Source organism: Armigeres subalbatus, chromosome 2 (assembly GCF_024139115.2).
Source record: "Armigeres subalbatus isolate Guangzhou_Male chromosome 2, GZ_Asu_2, whole genome shotgun sequence".
Taxonomy (NCBI): Eukaryota; Metazoa; Arthropoda; class Insecta; order Diptera; family Culicidae; genus Armigeres; species Armigeres subalbatus.
In genome coordinates this window covers 100,746,734-100,771,349 of record NC_085140.1, presented here as the reverse complement: position 1 = coordinate 100,771,349, position 24,616 = coordinate 100,746,734, and the positions used below count along the sequence as shown (strand labels likewise).

The 24,616-nt window shown below is 41.2% G+C and overlaps 1 protein-coding gene and 1 long non-coding RNA gene across 3 annotated transcripts in view; one reads left to right on the top strand and one right to left on the bottom strand.

Moving 5' to 3' along the window:
- LOC134210430 (WD repeat domain phosphoinositide-interacting protein 2) overlaps positions 1–10,503 on the top strand; it is a 30,996-nt gene extending 20,493 nt beyond the window's left edge. The window contains exons 2-5 of one of the 2 annotated variants that reach the window (XR_009978825.1): positions 8,419–8,589; positions 8,657–9,571; positions 9,646–9,867; positions 10,045–10,185. Coding sequence is in view for 1 of the 2 variants with exons in the window: in XM_062686477.1 (XP_062542461.1) it covers positions 8,522–8,589; positions 8,657–9,571; positions 9,646–9,770; positions 10,045–10,208 (1,272 nt within the window). In the remaining variant the exon portion in view is untranslated. Of the gene's footprint in view, positions 1–8,418; positions 8,590–8,656; positions 9,572–9,645; positions 9,868–10,044 lie in introns of both variants that reach the window. The other variant, XM_062686477.1, reaches the window with a different exon arrangement.
- Positions 10,296–23,700, bottom strand: LOC134210431 (uncharacterized). The gene is made up of 2 exons (XR_009978826.1): positions 17,292–23,700; positions 10,296–16,889 (listed from the first exon to the last, which is right to left on the bottom strand). It is a non-coding gene; the product is annotated as an uncharacterized LOC134210431 (long non-coding RNA).
- Between the last annotated feature and the right edge of the window lie 916 nt (positions 23,701–24,616).

Sequence of the window (24,616 nt, the reverse complement as noted above, 5' to 3'; positions counted from 1 at the left end):
GGTTCAACAAATCTGAAGGATATTCGACTGGAGTTGCTCTTCTTGATATAGAGAAAGCATTTGACAGTGTTTGGCATGAAGGTTTGATTGTAAAATTGATGAATTTTAATTTTCCTCTGTCCATAATTAAACTGATCCAAAATTATCTATCAGATCGCTCACTGCAGGTAACCTATCAGAATACTAAATCTGATAGATTACCTGTAAGAGCCTAGTGTCCCCAGGGCAGCAGACTGGGGCCCATTTTGTATAACATTGTTACTTCTGACTTACCTTATTTACCACCAGGGTGTCAAAAATCTTTGTTTGCAGATGGCACTGGCCTTTCAGCCAAAGGGCGAAGCCTTCGTGTCATTTGTAGTAGATTGCAAAAAAGTTTGGATATTTTCTCCACTTACTTGCAAAAATGGAAAATTTCCCCCAATGCTTCCAAAACTCAGCTTATAATTTTCCCACATAAGCCGAGAGCTTCTTATTTGAAACCTTCTAGCAGACATATTGTCACTATGAATGGGGTTCCAATTAATTGGTCTAGCGAAGCTAAATACTTAGGACTTCTGCTAGATCAAAAATTAACTTTTAAAAATCACATTGAAGGCCTTCAAGCCAAATGTAACAAATATATTAAGTATATCCACTTATAAACAGATAATCAAAACTTTGTCTTAAGAACAAACTTTTGATTTACAAACAAATTTTTAGACCTGCCATGTTGTATGCTGTGCCAATATGGGCTAGTTGCTGCAATACCAGAAAGAAGGCACTCCAGAGGATTCAAAATAAAATTTTGAAAATGATTCTGAAGTTGCCTCCGTGGTATAGTACCAATGAACTTCATAGAATTTCTAATATTGAGACATTGCAACAAATGTCCAACAAAATAATTTCCAATTTTAGACAAAAATCGTTGCAATCTTCTATTGCAACGATTAACTCCTTGTACCCTTAGTATAAAATAGGTTAAGTTTAGTTTAAGTTGAAAACATTGTAATTCCTACATGGTTCAATTCAACCAGAGGAAAAATTCTAACTGCCAGAGGCAATTGAAATGTATTAATAATAACTAAAAAGTAACATAGCAAATAAGGATGATAGTGTTAAGAAAACACGGAACACCTAGTCTAAGAGATGAATGCATGTATTAGATAATTAGCAAATAAAATTAGTTAAAAAAATAAAAAAAATAAAAAAAAATAATAAAAAAAAAAAAAAAAACCTTATTACCGGCCGCGCAATGCAAAAAAAAAACAAAATTTCGGCAAATCGCGCGATCGTTCTACCGTCCGAAACAAGAGCCAACTCGCACTGAACTAATTAACTTTATTACCGGCCGCACAATGCAAAACGCAAAATTTCGGCAAATCGCGCGATCGTTCTACCGTCCGAAACAAGAGCCAACACGCACTGAACTGAACTGAAAAAAAAACTAACGTACTAAAAAGTATAATTCAAATATAACCCTTGATCTAACTGGTATTTACCTATGACAACAGACTGCCATCTGCCAAACCAACTTATAACAAAATGTATCTATACAACATCGATTAGAATGGAGGGTTTCCCGGAAACATTAAAAAATTAATTTCTTTCGGGCATAGTTTAACACTGCAGACCAGAGATGCATCCTGAACAGAACATGAGCCAAGAGCGTGCGGCGTGCCTTTGTGTTCTTAGTTTTGAACTCTGAACACAGTTCAGTGTGCACTGGGTTAGTACGCAAGCAAAACGATCATGGTAACTAAGATTTCTTAGATTTGGAACTATGCAAAAGCATACGAGCATGTTTGATTTCTATCCGTAGATGCCCACGTGTTCTATTACTAGCCGAAAAATGTGTAGCATGCCGTCGTTTGAATTTGTTTTCCTAGAATACAAAATTGCTAAGTTAGGTCAATGCTCTTGAACAGTGTTCAGTGTTCAGAACGTTTTGAACACGAACACGCGTTCTCGTGTTCAGAACAGTCTTCCCGAGGTCGGTGGCCGACCCTGAGTAATTATATTGATACGAGCTAGCTAATATAGACGTACGGACGTCACCAAAGGTTTCCTTTCAACAGCTGTATGACAGCTCGGGAAAAAAGTCTCTCTCTCGGTATGCTACATATTGTATATGTATACAGAGATGATAAGTGAAAGACTTGGTCATTCTCTTTAGGATTCAATCCTTGCCCACTACCTTTCCAGGATTTGCAGTCCAAATATCTCCTGGTTGCATAAAGCCACTACCGTGCACGCACCCAACTTTGCGCAGCTCCTAACTTTGCGCATTTTGCGGTTATTTTTGTAATAGAATGCGTTTAAATTGAATTTCGAAATATAATTATAACTTGTCAGCACAATATACATGTTATCATAACAGTGCATGCGTTTTTTCGCTGTTAAATGACACATTTTTCATTTTAATAGTCGAAACTTGTACTGAAAACAGTGAAAATGACCAAAATGTCATTTGTGCTAAGAACACGCCATTTGTTAGCACAAATGACAAGTGACGGTCTACCCGAAAAACTGTATTTTTTTGTAAATTTTTACAATCGCTGACAACTGATTACACATGGACCCAATAATTATAATATTGTTGAAGCCATCTCATGAGAATTTGGTTTGTTATTTACATTTTTTGTTAAAATATATTATGCGCAATGTTAGGAACAATTTTTCAATACAGTGTACCTAATTTTGCGCACAACTGGTATTTCTTCGTTATTTTCAACATTTATGATATACCTCGTCGGAATAGGGTTTACGTAAAAAAGAACTTTTGTTAGCTGTGGCCAATGTACATAAATGAGACTATACATACACCAACAGACGTGAAAACATACTAAGTATGTCGAATTATAAGAAAATAATGCCGGGCATCCTCATATTCTCAAATATGCTCAAATATGCCTACAAATGGAATGATCATGAATTGTAATAGTAGTATTAGCTGAAAAAAACTAATTTGGATGAAAAATTGTATGATATACGCTTGTTTCGTGTTGGAAATTATCCAAGTTATGTGCGCAAAGTTAGGCATATAATAAGGGGTCTGCTTTGAAGTTCAATTTACTATTTATTTCAAATTTTTGTATAAAATTTAGTTCTCAAACAATAATATGATAATAATACTACAGCATGGAAACTATTTCAGGCAAATAGCTGCTTTCTGTAAGTTGTACGAGTTGATTCAATTTTACATTTCCTTAACTGCGCAAAGTATGGTGCGTGCACGGTATTTAGAAATATTGTACAATGCATCACAACTGCAAAGCAGATGTTCCGAGATTTCACGTTCCATGTTGCTCCAAGAGCTTTTCGGTTACTTTAACATTGGGAATTATAAATCTCTTTGAGCACACTTTTCGGCAACCAACCAGTTGGTCATCAACCTTTGTGCTTCCCAGGATTTCAATTCCATTTTTATAGTACAGTATGATATACCGCAGAAAGGTTCTGGGCCAATAAACTGTGTGTTTGAACCTCGTTTTGCAAGCTGGTCTGCCTTTTCATTACCTTCAATGCCACAGTGTCCTGGAACCCAGTACAGATTTACGGAGTTCTCTTGGCACACTTTTCGCAATGAAAGAATGCAGTCCCAGACAAGTTTTGATGTACATTTAAAGCTACTTAATGCTTTGAGTGCAGTTTGAGTATCTGTGAAGATACAAATATTTGCATATCTATATTTCCTCTCTACACAGATATTAGCATATTTCATTATAGCAAAAATCTCCGCTTGGAACACCAGCTCCTTGTTAATCAGTAAATTACGATTCATAGTAAAATGATCCGACGCACCAGAGTCAAACACCCAACCTTCGCTGTAATTGCAGGTGTTCGTTGAGAGGATCGAGTAGAATGGCTGATCCCTTCTTCTTATCGTTTTTTACTTTACATTCTCTAGCAATTTGTCCGTATCTATTGTCGTTTTCGGTTATTGCTGGGTCGAACCTAGTTCTGCACCGGATCCGCTCTAACAGCTGTCAAAACGTTCGGTTATTCGTTCAGGTTGGATCGCGATCCGCACCAGATCCGACCCAAAATGAATGAGGTTCGCTCTGCCGATTTATCAAGATCCAACCTAGGTTCACCAACACGGTTAGATGACTTTACCCATTAATGGGTACTATGTTATTGTTGATATTATTCCCACCATGAAAAATTCACCCATTTTCTTGAAAAGTGCCACTACCATTTTAATGAGTAGTGGCGCTTTTAAAGAAAATGGGTGAATTTTTCACGGTGAAATAATATCAACAATAACATAGTACCCATTAATGGGTAAAGTCATCTAACAGTGAATACATTCAAACACAAACTGTCAAACTGGTGTTTATGTTTACGCTAAAGGAAAATGAAAACGTAAAAGACACGGATGGGTATTTGATTTTGTTTGTTTCATTTGTTAAATTTATCAATTTTATTGCTCTTCCACGCAAAAATGGATTATTTTAATTTTGTGCTGTTTTCAAGTTGCTCTGATGGTGAATCTGATTCAGATATCGACATATTTTTCGCTGATTACCTCAGATGATAGCTCCACTATAAACAAAATAAGGGTTGAACATTTGGTTGAATGTGATTTATAAAATGCAGTGACGAGAAGGTAGCTGCTATTTATTCACTTTTACGTTGTGTATTCGAACATATGCTTTAGGTATAATTGCTCTATCAATGGGAATATAGCGTACCAGAGTATCTGCCGCTATGAAGTTATTTATACCAAAATGTTCATACCATATTTTATTCATTATTGCAGTCTGTGCATAATTTGTTCAAGGTTACGGATTTGAAGAATATAAACATAATGTATTAACCCTGGCATTAACCATTTATAAGACTTTGGCAACTATATTGCCATCAACAAATTTATTGTATTTATTTATAAATGATTATTTATAAATAAATTCAAATGTTTATTCAGGAACAGTTTTTATACGAATTGAGCATAATTTTTCAGTGGAAGAAAGGTTTTTAGTTGTAATTCGTTAAAAAACCGACAAAGACATATTTTATCCCATTGATATTGATTATGTTGAATCTCCTGTTTAGATTATGTAGTGAAAAATTATTTTCCTCTCTTGTATATTTGGTTTTTGCAGTTTTGACGAAATCGCAATTTATCCCAAAGGGTTCCCTCTTCTTGGGAGAAAAATAGCAAAAAAAGGCAAATAGCAAAAAATAATGCTCTTGTACGATTTGATTCTTTGTTTTAAAATAAAAGGCCCCAAATCTCAATAAATGTTGTATTGGATTTTTTACAAAGTGTTTCCATATTTTCTTGTTCTGTTCTGTTTACTGTAAGTTACCCTGTAAGTTTACTGTAAGTTTACAGTCACTGTTACCCAAAAAGCCATATAGAATAAGCACAACAGTTTATCGGGAAACACGGATTGGCATAAATTCTTTCACGGCAATCCACATTGCCGTCGTCATTCATCACAAGCTCCTAATCACATTATTTTTTGATGAAATAATAGTCATTTTAGTCATTAAACAATTAACAGAAGAAACGTCTGATTTCCCCCATAATTCATAAAACAAGAAAAAAATAACACTAATAACAAAATTCAATAGATAAAATAGGGTAACGGTACCAATAGTGGAGGTATTAGTAGATCGACAAAAGAAAATATTTTTTAAAAATCGATAATTATGGGAAATTTACAGATTTAATATCTTAATCAATAGATAAACCAATAAATTTGCTAACAAAAATGAGATAGATGTCATTTAACATCAATAATTACCAAATATTGCTTGCACCACTATGGGTACACTGTTCCTTTAGTGGCGATAAAAATTAATTTTGGTTCCCACAGTGGTGCTATCCATTGGTTTCTTATGAGACTCACCACTATTGGTACAGTTGCACCACTATAGGTGCAAGGGAGTCAATTTTGTTATGGAAAATCATTGTTTTCAATAGTTTTTCAAGCGAAATCTTAACATAAGTTGCATTTAACAGGGCATTTAAAGCACGACGCAGCAACTGAAACCATCGTAAAGGGTATAAACATGATAAATCTCATTAAAACCCCACTACCTCCACTATTGGTGCTACCTCCACTAAGGGTACGGTTACCCTATGTCCGTTTCTGCCAGCTGATAAAAATGCGAATTAAAAACAAAACAGATGATAGGGATTGAGTTCTCACTAATACCATCATACTGACTCGATCCCGATTCGTTTTTCGTTCGGTTATTCAGAGTCGGGGTCGGACCTGACCCAGGTTTAAAACCGAAAACGACATATGACAACGTTTGCATTTCGGACCTTTTGGCTGCTCAGCTGACCGGTTTTCGGTTACGCTTTGCTTCAGCTTTGATTGAAATGGCTTTCTTCCGATAAACGCCGTTTTTTTTCGAGGAGAACTGTACTTCCTGGAGTAGCTTCGTCTTGATGCTATCGCCGGTGATGGGGGTGCCGGAATTCTCCAACGCCATGATCATCGGCTTATACTCCTCCGGAATACCAGCAAGCAAAAGAGATCCAATCCACTCTTCCGAAATCTCGAACCCAACGCCTCGAAGATGATGGGCGGTGGAAATGATTTCCGTCACATACGCTTCCATATTTCCGCACGACGAAAGGGGCGAGGTGATGAGCTTCCTGAGCAGCGCTACCCGACGAATCAGACCGGAGTCTTCAAATGCTGCTTCAAACTTTGCCCAAACCTCACGGGCCGTTTTCGCGTCCTTATCATGTACGTTACGTAATTTACCGGATCTAAAAGAAGAATAATCTTCGCTCGTGCTCTTCTGCACTTCTTCGCGTCAACCGCCGGTAGAGTTCAATTCGCATTTGGAGTCGGCTTCACAACTTCCAACAGCTCTTCCAGCTCAAGATAAGTTTCCACAACGAACTTCCAAGTGGGCCAGTTCTCACGGCCACTCAACCACTCGATTGAAGGGAGATTTGAAAGGTTCTGGATTTGCTGTGGAATCGCATTTTGTTCAGTAGCTTCGTTTGGCATTTTGCTTCTACAATCTTTTTCTATTACTCGGCAAATAACCTATTGGAATGGCAGTAAAACGAACTACTTGTTGCAGTGGTAGAAGTAGAAGTGAAAATTTTATTTAATTGACATAAGTATATGATTGCTTAGATTACCGTTCGATCTGAACGCCTACTGTTCATTTCATTCTCCAACAGTTATGGGCAAGCAGATGAAGCGAGTGATGCGGTGGAAACCCATTAGCGAACCAATCTGTGTGTTGAGGATACGGGGCAAATTCTTCAATTACAGCCCAATCAACGTTTACGCACCAACAAACGATAAATCCGACGACGTGAAGGACACGTTTTATGAATGTCTTGATAAAGCCTATGGAGAGTGCCCAAAGCATGACGTGAAAATTGTAATCGGAGACCCTAACGCTCAGGTCGGTAGAGAGAACCTTTTCCGTCCCATAATCGGTAGGGACAGCCTTCACTCCGCTACTAACGACAACGGCCTACGGCTAGTAAATTTCGTTACTGCCAGAGGGATGGCCATCAGTAGCACCTACTTTGCACGAAAGAATATCCGAAAGCACACCTGGAGACACCCAAATGGTAAAACTTGCAACCAGATAGACCATGTTCTGGTGCAAGGGCGCCATTTCTCGGAATTTATCGATGTGCGGACATTCAGAGGTCCGAACATTGACTCTGATCACTACCTCGTTGTCAGTAAAATTCGACCATGGTTGTCCACTGTATCTTACGAAAGATCACAGCGAACGATGCGTTACAACATCCAGCGATTTTCGGCGGAAGGAGTATCAGCTGAGTATCGCCAAAAGCACGACGAACGGATAAGTGCAATCAACATTAGCGACAACATCAACGATCTATGCTGCCGTAATCTGAGAAAGTGACGTATGCGCCAAATTACAACATACCAGTTTTCCATTTTTCTGTTAAAGAACGCGATGAGTACTACTCGTTAACAGCACGAGAAGTGGTAGGCACCGCACATAGGCGTTCCAGGACGGGTTGGTTTGATGTGGAGTGTCAGAGAGTGACAGACGAGAAGAACGTTGCCAGAAGCCGGATGTTGGTGTCGGGTACCCGATCGAATAGAGATCGTTACAAGGAAGCAAGAGCAGCCGAAAAACGAACCCACCGCAGGAAGGAAAAAATTAAGAAGAACAAGTGATATCCAATTGTGCATCAATATCTCTACCTTGAGATTGAGCATTATAACAGTCAGGTGTTACTTCTTCTAAGGAAAATAGCACACTTTTTTCTATGTTCAACTTTACTCGCGAATATTGACCCATAAGTAAGGTCCTGTGAGCAATGTCCTGAAATTGCATTAACCTATTGTCGAATATATTGAGAGAAAAAAATATTGCTCCACTGGATTGAAAATAATAAATATCATGTCGCTTTTCTTCTATGTCTTACATATTAAATTTTTATTTCTTATCTTTTTTTCTTTAAAGCTATCATTCTAACAAAGCAGTATCAGTCAGTTATCAACGGTAGAATACAATAAACCATTCATTCCCTAGACACACGTGTCTAAAATAAAGATAAACACCTAGAATGAGCCTCTCGTCACGGGCTGACATCGATGAGGGTGGATTCTTTGTCAATTTCAACCAGGATTGCTCGTAAGTTATACTTCCAATGTCGGTACCGGTCATTTCCTAACCATTCTTCAATATCTGCTTGTTTCAGTTCCCTGGCAGTTGGATCCAAAAATGGGTACAGTCTGTTTGCGCTGAATTCCGTCGACGAGAACCTCGATCAGATCTACTCAAGCTATGGGGAGGAAATTTGCCTAGTCGAACGTCTCTTCACCAGCTCGCTGGTTGCCGTCGTCTCACTGTCCGCGCCCCGAAAGCTGAAAGTATGTCACTTCAAGAAGGGCACCGAAATCTGCAACTACTCGTACTCGAACACGATCCTGGCGGTGAAGTTGAACCGATCCCGACTGGTCGTGTGCTTGGATGGTAGTCTCTATATTCACAACATTCGCGATATGAAGGTGGTTCACACGATCCGAGACACCCCGCCGAACAAAACCGGTCTGTGTGCGCTGGCTTCGGACTCGGACCACTGCTATCTGGCCTATCCGGGAAGTGCCACAGTAGGTGAAGTCCAGATTTTCGACGCCGTAAATTTACATGCCAAAACAATGATCTCCGCTCACGATTCGCCCCTGGCTGCAATTGCGTTCAGCCAGGCCGGTACCGAAGTTGCCACGGCCAGTGAGAAAGGCACAGTGATTCGGGTGTTCTCTGTCAACGACGGCTCGAAGCTGTTTGAATTCCGCAGGGGCGTCAAGCGGTGCGTTTCCATTGCCTCGTTAGCGTTTAGCACCTGTTCGAAATATTTGTGCTGCAGTTCCAACACGGAAACGGTTCATATTTTTAAACTAGAACGGACGTCCCCGGACACCAACGATGACCAAGGCAACAGGGACCACTGGATGGGATACATCAGCCGAGCGGTGACAAGCTATCTGCCGCTGGCTCTGCCCTCGCAAGTGACGGACGTATTCACGCAGGGTAGGGCGTTTGCTTCGGCCGTGCTTCCGGTGGCTGGACTCAGACATTCCTGTGTTATTGCTACAATCCAGAAAACGTTAAGGTATTTGTTTGTTTATTAGATTTGGACATGCGTTCTCAATTTAGTATCAAACGTTAATTTTCATCCTTTTTCAGACTTTTGGTAGCATCGCAAGATGGCTATCTGTACGTGTATCAGCTTCCGACGGAGGGCGGTGAGTGCCAGCTCCTTAAGAAGCACGATCTCCGAACCGTAGAACCAGCGAGTACCACCCGGCCAGGTAATGAAAGCGTTCCGCTCGAAGTCAACAACTGAATTCACACAACCGAACCACGAGCTCCGTAACGCCATCACCACTATCAGCAAAACAGTCACAAGTACACCATCTTTTCTCTTGAATTGGCTCGACTGTCCTATATGATCAGTTTCCTTCCTTTCTCGGTCCTGTCCTGTCATGGCTCCTTCCTTCCATGTCCCATATTACTAATTGTTCAATCGAACGGCGCCTGGTTTTGTTGGTTTGTGCCGTTATCTCGTATCTTTTCTTTCGGTAGAATCTCTGCCCATCGGTATTCCGAGCGTTTCCCCACTGGGTGGTGTTGGCAGCTATGCGGCCGCCGTCAAAAGTGGGGCAGCCTCTGGTGGGAGTAGCGGTGGCCAGCCGACGAGTGCCCATGCTTCCGCCGGGGGATCGACCGAGGCCGACCAGCAGCAATAGAGGAGAACGGGGATGGGGATGGGCAGCAAGTTGAGAGACAAAGCAGTTGTGGCGGTTCCGCGTCTTCTAGGTTGTAAGTGTTTGACGGCTTTTTTCTATGCAGGATATTATGAGATATGAATAGTACTGATTCGAAGTACACCGGAATTAAGCAAATAATCCAGAATGTAACATAGTTTTTAAAGTTATTTTTAATTTATATAGTCCCCTGGACGAAACTGTGTTTTGGAAAGGTGAAAATTTTAACACAATTCGAAATTATGGAAATAAAATGCAATTCTTTAATATTGCGCGACATTAGCGTTTCTGATGGAAAGAAGAATATCTCGAAAGTTAAAGTTTTTTTTAAAGTGTTTGCGAGTTCTCAATTCTCTAAGCTAATTAAAATCAATGGTTTTTCTGTTCAGAGAATCAGATAATATATTAATATCGCGCAGTATTTGTGAATTTCTACAAGCTATGAAACATGTTGATATTTATTTTTGTAAAATCCTACGCAATTGTACATGATGAATATCAATGTTAAATAATGAAATTTGAAATTTAACATAAAAACGCATGGTAATTTCTCATTTGGTATAACAGGTTTAAAAATCATGGGATAGTAACCACAAAAAAAAAGCAAATGCGTAAGAAGAAGATCTATTCGTAGAGTCCGATTTTCGCGGCGTGAACAGTGTATGGTGTCCCCTTTCACAGGTTCCCCGGGGGTAATACGTAGGTCTTGGGAGAGGTCAGAGCCGTCATTGATCCATTTTATAATCATAATTTGCCTCCTGATCAAAAATCAGGAAAAAAGAGCCGTCGATTGGCTGGTTTTGGCACTTAAATTGAAATGTGCTCTTCCACAGGTTCTCCGGGGGCACCCCAGCGACTCCAGGATTCATCTATTCAATTCTTTTTGCATTCTTGACACATTAAAAGCCTTCTAGGATAAAATCATAGTAGACGAATTTTCAAATATCGTGATTCAAATTAATTAGTGGTCTGATCCCTTTGAAAACTACCGATCGGAACCGATTATAAAGAAATTACCATATCTCACATGATTCTGGTCCGATTCCAATCCCAATATATGGTTGAACGGGCAAGAGCCCTACTTTATTTGTGGTTCCTAATCTTACCTATCTCTGAAAACCCAAAATATCTCTGTATGGTCTGAGCTATGCTGAGACTCCCTGAATCAATGGCCTCAGAGTCGGCACGCTTACCTCAAGCTACTCGCGGGCAGGGAACTCTCGCAATCAAAATGTAGGGAAAACCACACAGAGCTTCACTTTGCGATACTTTATTGACCTTTGCACTTTCTTAAGCCTAGCTAGCCTGTCTTCCTTGGGGCCCCACTTCCTGGCAGCACTCCACCACTCCACTTCTTCCTTGTTTGACTCCGGTCCTTCCACGTCCTCTACCTTCCTTGCAAGCGCATTCACGCCGGCGTTGGCGGCTCTACTCCAACTCGCTACGGTATCTAGGCTTCCTGCACCCTTGGGCGGCCTACGTGGCGGCGGCGGTGGACTCTTCTCCTCGCGACTTCCTACTCCCTCTCTACCTTCCTTCTTCGGTCACCTACGCGTCGGTAGCCGGTTACTCTGCTCACTACGGATCCGGTAGTAACGTCCGGAATGGCTTGGGGATACTCCTCGACCTCGCTTCTCACTGCGGTCCAAAACGACCAATAAGATGGCCGAACGGCTTTCGGCGGAACAATGCCGAATCAGGCCGACAATGGAATCTGGGTACGATGGCGGTTCCCGATGGGGTTTTTAACCATTTTTTTCCTTGTTGGTTATTTTAATCACTGCGACCATTTGTTAGATCTATTGTGGTATATGCCCCATTTGATCTAGCTTTGACAAGTTGACACATCATTACTATTTATAGCAATTGCATTACCTTGACTACCAGCGTTATCCCAATGCGGTATTATGGTTCTGATGAATCGTACTACCATATTGGGACTTGTTCTCCAAACTTCTGAGGGTTCTATCAGCCCCTTGTTGAAGAACTATAATCTCTATCTAAAAATTGCCGGACAATGGCATAACAGATGTTCCGAGTCTTCTACATGTATGCCGCAGAAACGACATACATCATCTTGAAGTTTTCCTAACAGCTTCAAGCAGTGGTGCAAATTCTCAATCAATCAATCAATCAATGAAATTTATTGGATATTGTTACCATTGCCTCTTCACTCACTTCCTAGCAGTGAAAACTGAAAATGGTCTATTCAGTTCACTCGCTGCTGTGTGAATGCGACGGCCCTATATAAATGCATGGGTGATTACTATCACTTGAAAGACAATGACAGGAAATTTGTGCCGAATGATCATCAGCTTCAGCCCGCTGTTGGCAAACCGAGTTTGCTAAGCTACTCCTGCTTTGTCGTTCTGACTGAAAGGCACCGTCATAGGCAAAGAGGAGCAGAGAAAAATACAAAACAAAAGAATCACACTCAGCAGGCATTGTTGATAAATTGCACCACTGGCTTCTAGTGATATCGGCTCGGGCAAAGGCCTGTTATAAGGCCTGTGTATGTGTTAAGATCTTTTTTTGAAAGATCTAAAATTTTGCGAGTGATAAATACGTTTGGTGTGATAAAACGTTTAGACTGCCTCGCAATCAATGTGTTTTTCCAAATGTCTTCTATTTTTGTATGTTCCCAAGATTTGAGTTCCATTCGAAGAGAACACGTAGATACACCACAAAATGGTTCGGGACCTAAAAATTGTCGAGATGAACCAAGTCTGGCCAGCATATCAGCTTGTTCATTGCCTTCCATGCCACAATGACCAGGAACCCAATACAGTTTCACTTTGTTATGACTACTCAAGGTTTGGAGTGACTGAACACATTACCAAACGAGTTTAGATCTACATATTGCTGATTTCAAAGCATTCAATGCTGCTTGACTGTCAGACATTCCCAACTAACAATTTTGGTGCTAAAAGCTTCAACTTCTAGCCTTTGGCTGAATAATATCTGAATAAAAGCAGCCAATGCTGAATAAAAGAAAAGCCTCCGCAAATAATCCCTTAAACTTCAACTCGACTATTACCCAAATATCTATCAGCTAGTCAGTTTGTGCCGAATATATTTCATCTTTTATCGTTTATGCAGCTTTCATATAGTCATATAACAGCTCTGTCTGAATTAGCAACAAAGCTTATCGGTTAAGAGCTCATGTATGTAATTAAGTTGCTTGTTAGCAACTTCCTATATTACGGTGAGTAGCATTCACAATGAAAATGTTTTCGCTGTTGTTATAGCACTAACAATATAGCGTAATGGCGCTAAAAATGAACTAACGAAGCTTTTAGGCAACTTCTGTATCTTTGAAGATTACACAACGTTTAAGTAAACCTTATACTGCTCCTTTTAATAGCTTATCAGTATGGAACGTCAAAACCGCAATGTTTACATTTGATTTTTGTTGCCGGAGCTGTGTATGAGCTATTGATTTCTGTAACGCAGCTACAAAGGTATTCACCTGCTTTTATAGCAACTGACAAAGCGCTGTCATTAATGCTAGCAGATAGTGCAAGAAAACAAGCCATTTAGAAGTGACGGAAGAAGTTGACAGCTACTGTTAAACGATTAGCAGCAGAGTAACATCTATACAGATCGAGAAAATGTTGCCTAAAACAGTTTCAGCGATTGATGATGCATAAAAGTTAGCCCACAGAACATGCTGACAGATGTTTGAATAATGGTTGAAATAATGCTGAAAGCATACTTTTTAAGCTTATGTGCTGAAAGCAGCATGTATGCCTCTTTCTAACGTTTATACAGCATGAATCTGAAAATTGCGTTAGTAAAACAACCTATAGGATGTGCGAAGAAGCACATCCATAATTTTCTTTGTTATTTACATATGTCAAAGTGACGGTGATGACAGAGCAGCGGCCATTGAATCAGGAGATCAGGAGTTCGAATCTAGGTAGCAACAAAATTGATATTTGAGTTTTCACAAAAAAAAACATTAAATAAACTCCGAAATTTACTCTCCTCTCAAATAATATTTAATCAAAATGAATTCAGTGGCTGTATAAAACTTATTTAACAGATTTAAAAAATCTGAATAAAAGCGCCATTGAAGCGAATTATATTACTTACTAAATGGTTTAATAAAGATTGAGACAAAATTGTGTAACATGCTGTAAAGTAGTTGTGCAGGCACGCAAAAAACAGCTGAATAGATTCGCCAGATTTGCTGGTAAAAGCATTGAATAGAAGTTCTTGATCATACGTATAGCACACATATTCAGCTTGAAGCCGTATAGACGAGTTGAAATAACATTTACATTGACATTAAATGTTAGTTGGGTTATGCAAATATTTGAATGCCTATAATTTCTGCGTAGGCATAATTTAGAGCATTCAAGAATAGCCTGAACTTCAGCTTGGAAAACAGTTGGCCATTTGCCCATGGGAATCGACATATTTATCCCTGGGCCAGTCACGCCTGCTCCAACTTGATTGTTCAGCTTTGAACCATCGGTGCAAAATACAATTGATCCTGAGCGAAGATTTGGTCCACCGTTTGCCCATGTATTTCGCTCAAGATTAATTACATCAACGACAAAAGTTGTATCTTCTCCCCATCCAGTCATCATTGTTTTTGATAAGTGAGTTGATATTTATTTTGTTTAGAGTACTAAGATGTCCTTTTAGGTCACCTTCGAAGAGTTTTGAATCTCTTTTGATCTTCAAAGCACTCTTCTCTGCTTCTAACTGAATAAATTGACCCAATGGTAGCACGTGGAGCACGGCGTGCTTCTCCTTGCACCAGTTATTGAAAAAGTAGCCAATCTTTGAAGATTTTCCAACTATTTCTGAACCACCCTTTCTTTTTAACCATAAAAACGGCGTAGTTCTGAGAAGGAGAAAATGCTGGGATCAGCTTCTGTCTCCGGATGCAGCCACTTCAAGTTACCTGACGTCCTCTACGCCTGGTCTTCTTCCACAAACTCTCTCATTTCAACTTTTTCTTACTCGGTAACTTTCGCTAGCTTTCAAACTTTCATCCTTTCACTTCGAAATGCATTGGATAAGTGACCGGTTCTGGGCTTGTTTCCCACATCCTAGGGTCATGACCTCCTTTTTCAGGTCAGTCACCTCGCATCATTGCATCAACCCGATTACGCCACCCCTTCATGGCTGCTCGACGATGGTGCTTCTGGACTTCTGGTGTAGGGTGGGAGGACTATGGTGAGTGGTTGGCTGCGGTCTTCTAGGGTGGTGGAGGCTAATCACGCCCTGCTCTACTGTAGTCGCTACTGCACATGGAAAGATGAGCGAAGATAAATCCTCTGTCTCCAAACGAACTGTCAAACGTGTCTCCAAACGAGCATGACGTCACGATTTCAATGGAAACGTTAAGGGCTGTGACGTCATTTGCGCGTGCGCACGGGCAAAAAAATCGACTCAGCCATGCTTTCGCTCATCTATAGATTCTACTATCTATACTACACATAAGGACGAGTTTTACCTGCCATTCACAAACAATTCACGCATAACACTAAAATTACACGAATTTCTCGGTAACACTCATCACATAACATAACCAACACTTACACAGTTCAGGCATCCCTGAATTGTTAAAATCGAATGATAACTGACATAGTTACAACGCATCTAATTTTACCCAAAATTTACCTATCCCCTGTAGATATGTCGCTATCCGCAACCATAAACCTGTTTTCATAGAGTTAATAATTAAGCCTCCCTTTCTCTTCAGTGCGACAACAGCTTCCACTACTGTCCTGTGAATGATTTTTCACCGAGCCGTACGCTGCTTTAAAATAAATAAACAGATGCTTCAACTGCTTGTTATTTTCCGACTTATCAAGCAGACAAAAATGGCGACAAAATGTTGTACACCGAAAAAATAATCTCTCTATTACTAATTGGTTCAAACGTTTGAAAATATTAACAAAACTCCAGAAGTCCCGAGACTTCAGAGGGTACTTGCAAAAGATCATACGAATGAGCTGGGGAATCTGAAACAAGAGGATGGGTTTTCCACAAAAACTTCTGGTGAAACATAAAAGCGGATTATATGGAAACCCATTTTCCTGGATCGATTATGTATGTAGACCCAGAGCTTGAAATATTCATCTTCATGAAGCAAATTCGGTCCGAATTTTGACAAACATCGCATGAATATTCAAAACATAGAATGACATAGTCAGACGACTACTCCACGAACTCATTCATTCGACTGTCACTGAGTGTGTTTACTATGTGCGGAAAAAAACATAATTAGCATTGTTTATGTTGATGTTTGCCGTTGAAAGTGCCTCGCGGATAAAAATATGGTTCAGTCCTGTGTGATAAATCACTTTACTCATTTGAAACGTGTTCAGATTTCAGATAATTTATCACTTTGTAAAATGTGCATAAATATTCAATGACTAATATTCAACTGAATATTGACTGTTCAGAGCCGACTATGAATGTGTTGGAAGTGAACTGACAAGTGAAGAAGAATGAACTTCACCAAAAAAATTCGATTATTTTACACTCTGTGTAGACCCAATAACAAGTGGTTCGTTTGAAAGACTAAGATGTTCAGTAAGAACAACTAAAATGTCTGATGATGCGAAAAATGTTGCACAAGTCTTGACTGACGATGTCTTTACGAATGCCCGGGTAGATAATGCAGTGGGATTTTTTCCAGACCTATGAAGGCCAGTGTTGGTAAAATCACTCATAAAACTCAATCAACGAGCGCTCCCGTGCGAATGAAATCGTCTGCGATTTTAAAGGAATGCATCACGCTTGAGTTTTTCATGCTAAAACGCATCATTTCACTCATTTGCCAAAAAATCACTTTGGTTTAAAAACGCATTTGAAATTAATTTGGGGGCAATTTATTGCTTATACATAAAAGAGTGTCTAATATTTTATGCGACAAACGTCAATTCACTGTTTTTAACGTAGGAGAACAAAAGAAAACCTACGATGATTCAAATGGATGATTCAACTCATCCATGAGTTTTTAGGTGTTGAGTTGGGTGCGTTTCAACTCATGCTTGATTTGAATCATCCATGAGTATTGAGATTTTGAGTTTTTACCAACACTGATGAAGGCTTGCCCAGACCTAAGCGATTTCATCACCGCGACGGCGACAACTAGTCTCCGCGATTCTATCGTTGGCTCGCTGCAGGTAATGTTCTATTTACGCTTCCATACCAACGGCGACAGAATCGTAGTCATCAATCGATAGAATCGCGTCGCTTGTGTTTGGGGGAACCTTAAATCTGCAGGACCGGACGGAATAATTTCAGCAATGCTTTGAAACGGCGAATCAGTGCTGAATCCACCATTAATTGAGAGTCTAAGACTCAACTATATTCCATCTTCATGGAGGCAAGTAAAAGTAATCTTTATACCAAAAGTAGGAAAGCGAGATAAGACGTATCTAATAGGTCATTCAGGTCCATTAGTCTTTCATCAGTTCTGTTGAAAAGTATGTAAAAAGTGTTGAGTGATTGTATCAACTCAAATTACATGATCAAACATCCATTGTTGCTTACTGTTGGGGCCGAGCGAATATCCGTAGGACATCCGTCGAATAACTGTATTATCATGGGCTGTGTACCCACAAGTATGCTCTGACAGAACGAGTAGCTCTAGTGATACATACCCAATATTCGAATTAGTATCGTCTCGTTCTTTGTTTCGTTCTGTCAATCGAGTTCATATTCGTGTGCTAATGGGCGCCTACTATAGACCAGTGCATGATGACGTAGGTTGACAGTTCACAGAGCTTGTTTACAGGGACTTAGTCTCTGGAGCAGCCTCCGGAAAAACTGCTTTGCGATTAATTAAGAATATTGATGTCTTTCGTGATTGATTTATGGTAGGAATTAAAGCATATCACTAGAATATTCGGATCAAAATGATTTTGAGCAAAAATTATGGATTTTTATTTCCGGCTGATCGATTTTAATTCTAACACCCTGTAAACAAGCTCTGTGAACTGTCAAATAAGTGAGGTTAAGTCAAGATCTTGCATTGGTCTATTCGAACGCCGATTGCTTCGATTTAGAAATTTAAATCTCATTCAAATAATTCATGCTTTCATTTCGTATCTCCGATTATTATTTTAACACAATCCGCTACTACCACACTTACCAGTCACGTAAGTCAACACTTACGGCCCTCCATAAAGTGGAAAAGGCTCTATCGCTTCTTATTTGTCAATAGCGAGAAAATTCGGGAAATAGCTTCGTGTGTTAAAGGGGAACAAAGATTGGCATCAAACCACGACATAAATCCGTATTTTTTGAATGAGTATTTGTGGTATTTCTCGGTGTTGTACTACCACAATCACAATTTTTCGAAGTGCGGAAAGAGACAGACGACACAACGCCGGTGGTAAATCATTCAGAAAGCCCTTTTCATTGCCTAACTTTTCTTGAGCCTTAACGTCGTGTGCATTGCATAGTCAAATAGCCGCTGCGTTGATATCTTAAGGCTGGTTTTCAGTTCGGAAAACGTGTCCGCGGGATTTGTTACGGGATTCTGCTCCGGGTTTTGTAGGGGAAAATCTTCCACCGATAAGTGCCCACTGTTGAAACATTTTCCGTGATTGGGTTTACACTTCAGGATTTTGGTTCGGGTTTTGAGAATCTGCGTATCCGCGCCCGTGCTTCTGGGTTTTGGTACGGATTTTTTTATACAAACACATACGAGCGAGAAGAGGGAAAGATAAAGGGAGATATTGAGTGGGAGAGTGAGAAAGAGAAAATGGGTTCACTCACACGTGAAAGTGAGTGAGGGTGACTTAGTGGGAAAGTGAGGGTAAGAGTTAGTGAGCGAGTGAGAATGAAGGAGTGAGTAAACGAGTGATTGAGTGAAAGTGAGCGAGTGGGAGAGAATTAGTGAGTTAGTGAAAATGAGTGTGTATGTGTGAGACTGAGTGAGTGAAAGAGTAAGTGATTGAGTGAGTGAGTGAGTGAGGATGAGTGAGTGAAAGAGAGTGAGTAAGAGTGAGTGATTAAGTGGGAGTGAGTCAGTGAGAATGAGTGTACGTGTGAGATTGAGTGAGTGAGAGAGAGTGAGTAAGAGTGAGTGATTAAGGGGGAGTAAGTGGAAGTGAGTGAGTAAGAATGAGTGAGTGAGTGATTAAATGAGTGTGCGTGTGAGATTGAGTGAGTGAGAGAGAGTGAATGAGTGAGAGTGAGTGAGAGTGAAAGTAAGTGAGTGAGTGAGAGTGATATCCAGTTTTCCGCGAGCGGTAATGGCCGCCAGCCTGCCTGCGGGTCAGTCTCTGATTTGACTTTTCTGGAGGTCAACTACACCCACCGCTCCGAGCATTTTGACCAATGTTGCATATAAGAAGGTGCTGATTCAGTGAATTCATTTATTTATTTATCATCAGACTAAGGCCGGAGTGGCCTGTGCTGCACATAAAAGACTTCTCCATTCAGCTCGGTTCATGGCTGCACTTCGCCAACCACGCAGTCTGCGGAGGGTCCGCAAGTCGTCCTCCACCTGATCGATCCACCTTGCCCGCTGTGCACCTCGCCTTCTTGTTCCCGTCGGATCGTTGTCGAGGACCATTTTCACCGGATTACTGGCCGACATTCTGGCTACGTGCCCGGCCCACCGCAGTCTTCCGATTTTCGCGGTGTGAACGATGGGTGGTCCTCCCAACAGCTGATGCAACTCGTGGTTCATTCGCCTCCTCCACGTACCGTCCGCCATCTGCAACCCACCATAGATGGTACGCAACACTTTCCTTTCGAAAACTCCCAGTGCGCGTTGGTCCTCCACGAGCATCGTCCAGGTCTCGTGTCCGTAGAGAACTACCGGTCTTATAAGCGTTTTGTAGATAGTCAGTTTGGTACGGCGGCGAACTCTATTCGATCGCTCGTCTTACGGAGTCTAAAGTACGTACGATTTCCAGCCACTATGCGTCTCCGAATTTCTCTGCTGGTATCGTTATCGGCGGTCACCAGTGAGCCCAAGTACACGAATTCTTCAACCACCTCGATTTCGTCACCACCGATATAAACTCGTGGTGGGTGGCTCACATTGACCTCTCTTGAGCCTCTTCCTATCATGTACTTCGTCTTCGACGTGTTGATGACTAGTCCAATCCGTTTAGCTTCGCTTTTCAGTCTGATGTAGGCTTCCTCCATCCTCTCAAAGTTACGTGCCATGATATCAATGTCGTCGGCGAAACCAAATAACTGGACGGACTTCGTGAAAAACGTACCACTCGTGTCAATCCCTGCCCTTCGTATTACTCCCTTCAAAGCGATGTTGAATAGCAGACACGAAAGACCATCACCTTGCCGTAACGGGTTTCGAAGGGACTCGAGAATGCCCCTGAAACTCGAACTACGCACATAACCCGATCCATCGTCGCCTTGATCAACCGTATCAGTTTATCCGGAAATCCGTTTTCGTGCATTAGCTGCCATAGCTGGTCCCGATCGATTGTATCATATGCGGCTTTGAAGTCGATAAATAGATGATGTGTGGGCACGTTGTATTCGCGGCATTTCTGCAATACCTGACGTATGGCGAACACCTGGTCTGTGGTAGAGCGTTCACCCATAAATCCCGCCTGGTACTGCCCCACGAACTCTCTTGCAATTGGTGTTAGTCGACGGCATAAAATTTGGGAGAGTACCTTGTAGGCGGCGTTCAGCAATGTGATTGCGCGGTAGTTGCTACAATCCAGCTTATCGCCCTTTTGTAGATGGGACACACGACACCTTCCATCCACTCCTGCGGCAGAACCTCATCCTCCCAAACCTTGGTAATCACCCAGTGCAGCGCTCTAGCCAGTGCTTCACCACCGTGTTTAAACAGCTCTCCTGGTAGTTGGTCAACTCCAGGGGCTTTGTTGTTTTTCAGCCGGCCGATCTCCTCCTGGATTTCCTGGAGATTCGGAGCCGGAAGTCGCATGTCCTGCGCGCGTGCTCCTAGGTTCATTACCATACCGCCACCGTTGTCTGCCATATCGCCATTCAGGTGCGTAGTGCTGCCGCCACCTTTGGACCACCTCACGCTCGTTCGTAAGAAGGTTCCTGTTTATGTCCTTACACATATCGGGCTGTGACACGTAGCCCTTACGTGAACGGTTCAACTTCTCATAGAACTTACGTGCGTTATTAGCGCGGTACAGTTACTCCGTCTCTTCACGGTCTCGATCTTCCTGCTGGCGCTTTTTCCTCCGGAAAATCGAGTTTTGTCTGTTCCGCGCCCGTTTGTATCGTGCCTCGTTCGCCCTCGTGCGGTGTTGCAGCAATCTCGCCCATGCTGCATTCTTCTCCTCAACTAACTGCTCACATTCGCCGTCATACCAGTCGTTCCTCTGATCCGGAGCCACCGTGCCTAGTGCAGCGGTTGCGGTGCTTCCAATGGCGGATCGAATATCTCTTCAGCCATCTTCAAGAGCTGCTGCGCCTAGCTGCTCTTCCGTTGGGAGTGCCACTTCCAGCTGCTGCGCGTAGTCTTGGGCTAGTCTACCGTCTTGTAGCCGCCCAATGTTTAGCCGCGGCGGACGACTCCGACGCGTGTTGATAACCGTCGAGAGTTTTGAGCGCAGACATACTGCGACGAGGTAGTGGTCGGATTCAATATTCGCACTGCGGTAAGTGCGTACGTTCGTGATGTCGGAGAAGAATTTACCGTCGATTAGAACGTGGTCGATTTGGTTTTCCATTACTTGATTAGGTGCTTTCCATGTGGCCTTGTGGATATTCTTACGGAGGAAGAAAGTGCTTCGGACTACCATTCCGCGGGAGGCTGCAAAGTTTATGCATCGTTGGCCGTTGTCGTTCGATACGGTATGGAGACTATCCGGTCCGATGACCGGTCTATACATTTCCTCCCTTCCTACCTGAGCGTTCATGTCACCGATGACGATTTTGACGTCCCGCAGTGGGCATCCACCGTATGTCTGCTCCAGCTGCGCATAGAACGCTTCTTTCTCGTCGTCGGATCTCCCTTCGTGTGGGCAGTGCACGTTGATGATGCTATAGTTGAAGAAACGGCCTTTTATCCTCAGCTTGCACATTCTTGCGTTGATTGGCTGCCACCCAATCACGCGTTGGCGCATCTTTCCCAGCACTATGAAGCCGGTTCCCAGCTCGTTGGTGGTGCCACAGCTTTGGTAGAAGGTAGCCGCTCGATGCCCGCTTTTCCACACTTTCTGTCCTGTCCAGCAGATTTCCTGCAGCGCTACGACATCGAAGTTACGGGGATGTAATTCATCGTAGATTATCCTATCGCAACCTGCGAAGCCTAGCGACTTGCAGTTCCATGTTCCAAGCTTCCAATCGTGATCCTTTATTCGTCGCCTAGGTCGTTGCCGATTGTATCGAGTCGTATTATCTTCTATGTCGTTCGTAATAGTTGTTTTTAAAGGCGGCTTATTGGGCCTGCGCAAACCTCCTGTCTCGTCGGAGGGCCGTCGTGTCAGGGCTGTTTAGCGTCCCACCTAACACCAGGACTTGGGCTTGTGCGCTTTGAGCGGCACACGGTCGCTTTGGCGGAGCCTACTTGCGGATACATGCAGCTTTTTATAGAGGTTTAACAGGGCCCACTGTCAAACCCCACCACATCCTAGGCAGGCGCCAGAACTCGCAGATGGCCTGGGGAGGGATCGTCAAGCCCTTGGACATAGTCCCTGCTGCCCTCTCGTCTATGTAGGAGGATTATTATTCCAAATGAGAAACATTCATGCGTATTATCAAATTTTGATTTTCCATAATACTTTTCTTTTGATTTACTTTTTTCCATAATGAAACCTTAGGCCTTACGTTGATTTTTTTTCTGAGAAATATAATGTTAAATCAAAAATAGACCATTTTAACATTTTATAAGTACCATCAAAGGATTATTTCCTATTATTCGTAAAAGGGAATCAGTATCGCATAAAGTACTGGCAACTGACACGCTGAACTGCATGGCCCGTCGAAATCAAATTTCTTACATTGTGATATTGTAGAAACCCATCGGGTACATACATAATATAGAAAATGGATGTGCAGTGCATAATACATAATACCTGTAGAATGTAGATACCAAGGTACTCCAGTTCTCGAGATACAGTCCGAAAAGTTCATTCAAACAGGAAAAGTGGATAACAACATTGATAGACGTCGTCGAAGCAGTAAAACGAAATCGCTGATAAGCACTGTGCGGTTTTCAAAATTGAAATGAAGCAACGACTGATTCGATCAGTCCCATTATATTCGCGTAGAATTATTGATTGTGCTTAGTTTTTTTTAATTTTGTGAGAAACTATATCCATGCATGAGGTTGATATAAACGAGAAACGATGCAAAAACCCCTTCTGAGGGTCCACAGGAAAATGGAATAATGACAATGAATGTATAAAAAGCAAAGAGAGTATGGAAGAAGTGTTTTAAGTAGTGGAGAAAGTAAATTGTACTTCATATATGTTTATTTAAATAATTTAAAACAATAGAAAATTATTGCTTTGTTGCTGAATAATATCCGAAATACCTTCGTAAACGATAATCAAAACGTTTAAACCGTTTTTCAACATGTAGGTGAGCAATCAAAAATGTTCTTTTATATACATAAACATGAATTTCTGTCTGTCTAACCCTTAAATACTCGGAAACTACTGAACCTATCGGTGTGATTTTTTTTATACAGGAGTTTTCCGGACCGGGAAGGTTCTTAAGATGGTTCTAGCTAGCTTTTCTGAAAGGGAGGGTTCCAAACAAGTGAAACACACATTTCAACATAACCAGAGTTGTTACGGAGATCCTGAAATATTTTCCGCGCCAAATCCGCGCCGACTAAAATCAAATCCGCGCGACATGAAATCCATTCCGCGCCAAATCCGCGCGATTCAGATCTAAATTCTAGGCAAATACACGTTAAATGTCAATTTTTGAATAACAATTTATTGAATGTCTTCTCTTCAAGTTCTTTTTTACAATATTACTGATTTCAAATATTATTTTAAACTCCAACATATGTTTGTATAAAAATGCTAATAGGACTAATAAACCCGCAGTAAGTATTACTAAATGGCCTTATTTACCACTAGAAGTACTGAATCTAAGAGAACAAGAACTAAACAGTCAAAACTATTTGCATAAGCACCGCTTTTTGAATTAGATGATGGCTTTGGCATGTTTTGTTCCGTTATTGTCAGGGTGTTTTATTGTTGATAGAACTTTATAAAATTCGGCACAAGGTACATTGATATACAAAAAGGCTAGATTTGATCATAATTGATTAAAGATAAACGTGGCAAATATTGAAAAATCTGCCAAAACCGCAATTTCTTTTGAAGTAATTAATTATGCAGCTTTGTTGTAGTTATTAATCACAAGACAAACTTGCGTAGGTATTAAGGAATTAGACAATAAAGCTTCGTTTTTTAAACAAAACTTCTGTAAAA